This window comes from Salvelinus fontinalis, chromosome 1 (genome assembly GCF_029448725.1).
Source record: "Salvelinus fontinalis isolate EN_2023a chromosome 1, ASM2944872v1, whole genome shotgun sequence".
Classification (NCBI taxonomy): Eukaryota; Metazoa; Chordata; class Actinopteri; order Salmoniformes; family Salmonidae; genus Salvelinus; species Salvelinus fontinalis.
The window spans coordinates 7021257-7028998 of NC_074665.1; the positions used below are offsets into that span (position 1 = coordinate 7021257).

The 7742-nt window shown below is 48.6% G+C and overlaps 1 protein-coding gene across 1 annotated transcript; it reads left to right on the forward strand.

Moving 5' to 3' along the window:
• The first annotated feature begins 785 nt into the window (after positions 1-785).
• Positions 786-7721, forward strand: LOC129869507 (homeodomain-interacting protein kinase 3-like). The gene is made up of 7 exons (XM_055944012.1): positions 786-951; positions 1235-1405; positions 1520-1840; positions 2626-2772; positions 3056-3315; positions 4775-4908; positions 4999-7721. The coding sequence occupies exons 1-7, from the start codon at positions 884-886 to the stop codon at positions 5461-5463; spliced, it is 1566 nt and encodes a 521-aa protein (XP_055799987.1). The 5' UTR covers positions 786-883; the 3' UTR covers positions 5464-7721.
• The last annotated feature ends 21 nt before the right edge of the window (positions 7722-7742 follow it).

The window sequence follows — 7742 nt, forward strand, 5'->3', positions numbered from 1 at the left end:
TCCGGCGCCCGGGGAACAGGTCCATGTCTCCGGCGCCCGGGGAACAGGTCCATGTCTCCGGCGCCCGGGGAACAGGTCCATGTCTCCGGCGCCCGGGGAACAGGTCCATGTCTCCGGCGCCCGGGGAACAGGTCCATGTCTCCGGCGCCCGGGGAACAGGTCCATGTCTCCGGCGCCCGGGGAACAGGTCCATGTCTCCGGCGCCCGGGGAACAGGTCCATGTCTCCGGCGCCCGGGGAACAGGTCCATGTCTCCGGCGCCCGGGGAACAGATCCATGTCTCTGGCGCCCGGGGAACAGATCCATGTCTCTGGCGCCCGGGGAACAGGTCCATGTCTCTGGCGCCCGGGGAACAGGTCCATGTCTCTGGCGCCCGGGGAACAGGTCCATGTCTCTGGCGCCCGGGGAACAGGTCCATGTCTCTGGCGCCCGGGGAACAGGTCCATGTCTCTGGCGCCCGGGGAACAGGTCCATGTCTCTGGCGCCCGGGGAACAGGTCCATGTCTCTGGCGCCCGGGGAACAGGTCCATGTCTCTGGCGCCCGGGGAACAGGTCCATGTCTCTGGCGCCCGGGGAACAGGTCCATGTCTCTGGCGCCCGGGGAACAGGTCCATGTCTCTGGCGCCCGGGGAACAGTGGGTTACTGCCTTGCTCAGGGGCAGAAAGACAGATTTTTACCTTGTCAGCTCGGGGATTCGATCCAGCAGTCTTTCGGTTACTGGCCCAACGCTCTAACCACTAGGCTACCTGCCGCCCTATACCACTGAATGAATAAGTTTAGATAGCTATAGAAAGCATGGAAACGGTGTTCCTCTCCCTTGCAGCAGACCTGGTCTAACCGCCCCCAGCAGATCCTGGTGCCCGCCTGGCAGCAGGTGACTCCAATGGCGCCCCCATCAGCCACCATGGCGTCCGACACTGTGGCAGGCCAACAGAGACTGGGAGAATGGGGGTGAGTGCTATCTGTCAGCTGTTGACTGTCTGTGCTCTTCAGATCGTCAGTGACTAATGAATTTTTTAAAACTGCATTGTATATCAGTCTGTTTTGTTGCTATGCTCTACCCTTGACAACGACTTCTCTGAGAATATAGGACACAGTGTGATGGCTGTCTGTCATACTGATGGAGAATGAGTCACATGCCTCTCCTTTGAAGAAGGCGAGTGAGACCAGTCAGTTAAGTCTCTAATATAGATAATAACCTTTGGCTCGTTACCCCCTGTCCTGTCATTTGCAGGAAAGTGCGTCCCCATGGCAACCATTACAGCTCTATGATGCCCCACCACCATCAGCCGCTCTTAACCAACCAGATGACCATGTCTGCCCACCAGCCAATCAGCATAGGCATCGCACACGTGGTGTGGCCACAGCCCTCTGCTAACAAGAGAAACAAGCCCTGCTTTAACAGGTAAACACACGCGCGCTCACGCACGTACGCACACACACACACACACACACACACACACACACACACACACAATCTGATCATAAAATCCCCTTCCCGTCATTTATTTCTCCCTAGAAGCAACAATTTCACCTACAACACCAACACCCAAAACTCAGCATGCCAGTCCCCAAAGATGGCCGACACCACGAGGAATGTCCCAGAGGAGAGATTCCCGGAGGCGGGGCGAGCTGCACAGCTAGAACCTGAACCGGAGCAGGAGGAGGAGGCTAGCTGCTGTAAGGCAGGATCAGACTCTGAAGAGCAGTCTGTCTCTTATAAGCAGCGGCAGGCCATGGTGATGTCTGATCTGGCCAGCCCCACTGTCACTGTCATTAGTATCAGCAGTGATGAGGAAGAGGAGGAGGAAGAGAGAACACGGAGACACTCACTGGGGGAGTAAGTAACTCTCAATCACCTCCAAAATCAGTCTCTTCAAATATCCACTACAGTCCACAATCAGTCTTTTCAAATATCCACTACAGTCCACAATCAGTCTCTTCAAATATCCACTACAGTCCACAATCAGTCTCTTCAAATATCCACTACAGTCCACAATCAGTCTCTTCAAATATCCACTACAGTCCACAATCAGTCTCTTCAAATATCCACTACAGTCCACAATCAGTCTCTTCAAATATCCACTACAGTCCACAATCAGTCTCTTCAAATATCCACTACAGTCCACAATCAGTCTCTTCAAATATCCACTACAGTCCACAATCAGTCTCTTCAAATATCCACTACAGTCCACAATCAGTCTCTTCAAATATCCACTACAGTCCACAATCAGTCTCTTCAAATATCCACTACAGTCCACAATCAGTCTCTTCAAATATCCACTACAGTCCACAATCAGTCTCTTCAAATATCCACTACAGTCCACAATCAGTCTCTTCAAATATCCACTACAGTCCACAATCAGTCTCTTCAAATATCCACTACAGTCCACAATCAGTCTCTTCCAATATCCACTACAGTCCACAATCAGTCTCTTCAAATATCCACTACAGTCCACAATCAGTCTCTTCAAATATCCACTACAGTCCACAATCAGTCTCTTCAAATATCGAAGTCATTATCGTCTCAAACTCTGTATCTAACTTGTAACTAAAACCCTCTCTTCTCCCCCTCCCTCTTTCTTTCTCACCCCCCCCTTTCTGTTTCTCCCCCTCTCCCCCCAGGTGTAAGGGCAGTGCTGAGTGTGAGGCGTGTCAGAGCACAGTGAGTATGGAGAGAGTATGTTCCCTCAGCAGTCCAGACAGCACCCTCAGCACCAGCTCCTCTGCCTCAGCCCAGTCCAGCTCCTCGCCCTGCAAACGCCCCAACAGGTATGACCCAATGACAACAGCCACACACACATACATGTTGGGCCTTAACTGAAATGTTGCACCTACACCTGTCATACAATTTGACTGCTCCGGTTTGTTACAGTATAGAATGTATACTCTCTGAGTGTGATTGCTCTGGTCTGTTACAGTATAGAATGTATAATCTCTGAGTGTGATTGCGCTGGTCTGTTACAGTATAGAATGTATACTCTGAGTGTGATTGCGCTGGTCTGTTACAGTATAGAATGTATACTCTGAGTGTGATTGCTCTGGTCTGTTACAGTATGTCAGATGACGAGCAGGAGAGCGGTTGTGACATTGTGGATGGCTCGCCTTCCTCAGACTCCACTGGACCTAGCAACAGCCCCTTCACCGAACAACGCTACATCGCCGACGGCAACCAGAACCGCGGGCCCCGTGTAGCGTGCGTTGCCCCGGTAACGGAGCCCAGAAAGCCGGCGGTGCGCACCATGGTGGTGCCGCCCATGAGGGTGCAGAATAACAACCCCCACCCACACATCAACGAGACGCTAGGCAACACCAGTAAGCATCTAACACACACACACACACACACACACACACACACACACACACACACACACACACACACACACACACACACACACACACACACACACACACACACACACACACACACAGCGGACACCTGATTCACCCACAGGAAACAGACAACCGGCTGATTCACCCTAGACGTACACTTGACACACCTGGTTCACACAGCCCTATGGTTGAACAAACAGGTTCAGTAGTCATGAACAGGTGGCCACAGTTCTCTCATCATAGGTAACCACAACAGACACACCTTGCCCAGGGCAGACAGGGCAACAGAAAACACAGCAGGTCACATGTACAGTACACACTGGAACCTGGAACCCAGTGACACAGCAGTATTGTCAGTGATCAGACACACACGGACACAGGGCTAACAGGGTCACAGCGGGTCAGATACCTCGTCACTGCTGATGATGTCTGTTCCACAGGTCACATGGTGTGGGATTACTCCTCGTTTATAGGGCACAGAGGTACTCGCAGGTGATTATGGCTGCAGCCCTGACCTCTCACCTCAGACCTCTTGGCTTCGGCCTCTGGAGTGGACTTGTGTTTCCTGTAGACTGTCTAATCTGGTTGCAGCTGGCTTCTTGTTGACAGCCCTTTCTTTGAATCGATCCTTTATTCTACCTGTGTGGATCTGGAGCTTATGAAGCTACGTATGACAGGCTTAACATCCCCTGGAATGCTTTACAACCTGACTTAGGCCTTCATAGACATGGATGACAACCAGACACACACACATGCGCCACATTGTGTTCCCTGGCTGTCATTAACACCTAGATGTTTATGAATGCGTTCGTGGGGTGTTACCGAGGGGTTATGTATGTCATATGTAGGCTTCATAACAGCTGTGGTCTTCTCCCTCTGTTCCTGGGGCTGGGCTTTTTTAAGGTCCCTGTTTATAGGTCATTTATAAATCCTCAGTGAAAATCACACTGTCTCCTATGGCCTCATGTCCCAGCCAGGCCCCTCCCATAGCTGACATTCAGAAACACTCCCCAGCTAAAGCCCACAGAAAAGGCCACAACTTGCTATTCTAGTGCTACTAGGGGGGTATTAATAGCCAATGGTATGACCCCCACTATGAATACGAACCAGCTTACTTACCCATTTGGCTTCCATCCCTTCACAAGATCCCAGATCAGTTCTAGTCTATTTATAAACATCCACATGATGCTTGAGGAACAGATGGCACTTGTTAAAGAGCTGTGTTTGGTCAAACCCAGTGGAAGTCAGTGATGAGCATGCAAAATCTTTACTGTCACAATGGCTGATGGATCCTACAGTCAGGGTTTAACTCTACTCTCTGTCTCTGTGGGTTGATGCTGCTGCCCGTCATGATGTCTGTGTTTAAACTCATCCCTCTCTTTCATCTTCCTCTCTTCCTCCCCCCTCCCTCTCTCTCCCTCTGTTTCTCTCTTCCCTCCAGTCTTAGAGTCTTTCCAGTTCAAAGGGCGAGGTATCCCAGGGCGTCAACCGCACCACTCCATCCCCCTCCTCAACCGGCCACAGAAGATCACTGCATTCCAGCCCCAGCAACAGCAGCCCATGGGCTTTGGACAGGTCAGCACACACACACACACGCACACACACACACACACAGATGTAATATGTGTATGATATCTAACCATCCCTCTTTCTCTCCATGTCCAGCTCCAGCATTACGGCTCCTGCCACCAGGAATGGAATGGAAACTATGCCCACCGGCGCCCGCAGGCCTACATCCCCCCCACTATGCATGGGCACTCCTTTACCCTACCCCACGGCAGCCCCAACCACACTACAGGCCCCCGCCATCACCCCCACCCGCACGGCCAGCATACCCTTCTGTCCTACCCGCCCAATGGGCCCCTGGTCACAGCAGCCCCTGTGGCCCACATCCTGGCCTCCCCTGGGGCTTCACGGCCCGTCCTGCAGCCCGCCTACAGCATCTCTCACCCAGGCGGTATCGTCCACCAGGTCACTGTGGGCATCAACCCCCGGCTGCTGCCCTCGCCCACTATCCACACCCAGGGCCAGTTCAAGGCCCTCTTCCCCCCGCACCCCTACATGGCATCGCCTGCCTACGCCACCTTCCCCCTCAGCCCCACCAAACTCAACCAGTACCCCTACATCTGACAGGGTCCCGGAGCGGCCCGCCCTCCAGATGCACCTCGCGCCCCCCGGGGGCCAAGCGAGCAGAAGGGGCCTTCTTCTCAGAATACACAACAAACAACCACAACATGGTTTTCATGTCCAGAGCCATGGCACAACCACAGAGAAGCAAGCTATTTTTATGAATCATGTAGACTTGGGTGCAATTGAACTGTGAGCTATAAAAAATAAAATCACAAAGTTTAGGTGTAGGATGGTGAAATGGAGGATGAGGGGACGGGGGCAAGGAAGGAAGGATGGATGGAATGATTGAATGTAGATAAGTAACTCACTCTCTATGTGTTTTGCACATTTAATATACCTTCACATTAGCTCTTCTACCAATACTCCTCAAAAAACAGGTGACTAATCGGGTGGCGTTGCTAGGTCAGACTTGGCACCCCCTTATCCCAGCTATTTTTCTATATTGCCTTCTGAACGTGTGCAAGACACATCCACATTTGTAAAGCCATCCCAGTCTCTAGCTCGATAGGCCGACAGATGCACATGTTCTCCACGGTGGGTGTCGTACCGCGTTTGAAGTATTTGTACCTTTTCTCAGTGTCTTTGGTGTTTTAAAAATGTGGAGTCACTTAACCTATATAAAGTAGGGTTGTTGCTCCTCAAGCTGCATGTGATCTTGCATGAGCAGATCAAAATGTAAACAGGAAGTTGATAAGTTAGACGTTGCTCTTGTTGTTGGCGTCACGAGACTCGCTGCATCGTATACTTGTCCCCAGCCATAGTGCCTTATATATTTGAGGTGGTTAATGTTACTACTTATATATAAATATATCCATGAATATATTGGTGTACTGGACTGCAGCACTTGAAGGTCCTACCAGTCCATGCATCCTGTGTGTGTGGATCTATATCCATGCACAGCCTGCATGGACGTGAGGTATCGCGGATAGCGGTGCTTATAGTTTGGATTCAGTGTATATTTCTGTATGTAGTGAGTTACTCTTTTGTTCCTTAAAGAAGGACGGCATGCTTTGCTGTAGCAAATGCTCGCTGGTCTGTTTTTAAATGTTCCTTTTTTGTCGTCGTCCCCCCCGAATGAACTAGTGTACAAAGAGCAAGCATTGAATATTTGCTTAATATTTCATAATCAATTTCTATTTAGTGAAACTCTTACTACTAACAGTATTTGTACTGTTCCATGAAACTGCAATACAATCTCTAAATAGATGTTGATTTTCATTTTTTTGTCTTTGTATTTAAAAAGTGTTTGAGTGGGTTTTTCTTTGTTCTAGCTGTGTTACAAGTGTGGTGGGCATGGCTTTGACTAGCTGAGGACAAAAATGCTAATTAATTAACGGTATGGTTTCTTCTAAGCCTGAGCAGACCATGCAGTATTTGATATACACACACACACACACGCATATATGTGTATATATATATGTGTGTGTGTATATGTGTATATATGAGCTTCTACTTAGTGCAGACGCTTAATAATGTGTGAGTTTGTCGCGTGCAATTCTCTCATTTATGCATGTGACAAAGTTAACTTTTTTTCCCTTTACATTATACCATTTGTTTAAGGTTTATTGGTGTCGACTGCTTATTTTATACATTCCGTCAGGGAGAATATATATATATATGCTGTGTGCATTTTTCCGTTTGTTTTTGCTAGTTATGTGCGTTACGTTTTTCGTCTTTTCAAATGAAGTTGCTTGTGCAGCACCAAAGACTGTAATTCATTTCCTGAGCAAGGTAGCTAGATATATTCTGTTTTTACACAATAGACCTCTATCTAGTATACTGTAGTCGTAGAGCTGGGGTTACATCTCAAAAAATTGTATTTAAAAAATAAAGATAAAACATTTCTAATACATGGCTGAGGTTATGTTTAGCTTTTCCCGGCGATTTTAATAAGCCGTATCATTTTTCTTGAATGTATCATAGATAAGCTGCTATATGATCCACAGCTGTGAAATTAGGTGATTTCTCTTAGTTCAAAACTAGCGTTCCTATTTTTGTATAGGTCCCTAATTATCTGAAACAGAAGTGTTTTTTTTTTGTGGGGTTTTGCGTTCATGTTTGCAGCGTCATTGTAACTACTGTATTGCTGATGATGGACGTTAGTTGCATTCGTTCTGTTTTTGGGGGTCTGTGTGTTTTTGATCAGTATTTTATCCTTATTAACTGTTTTGGGCTCGTCACTGCATATAAATGGATGTATCAATGTCATTTCATTTTTGTATGTTTTCATATTGGTGTTCTGTAAACATGTAAAGCTATAGCTTGCAAGATTGATTTAT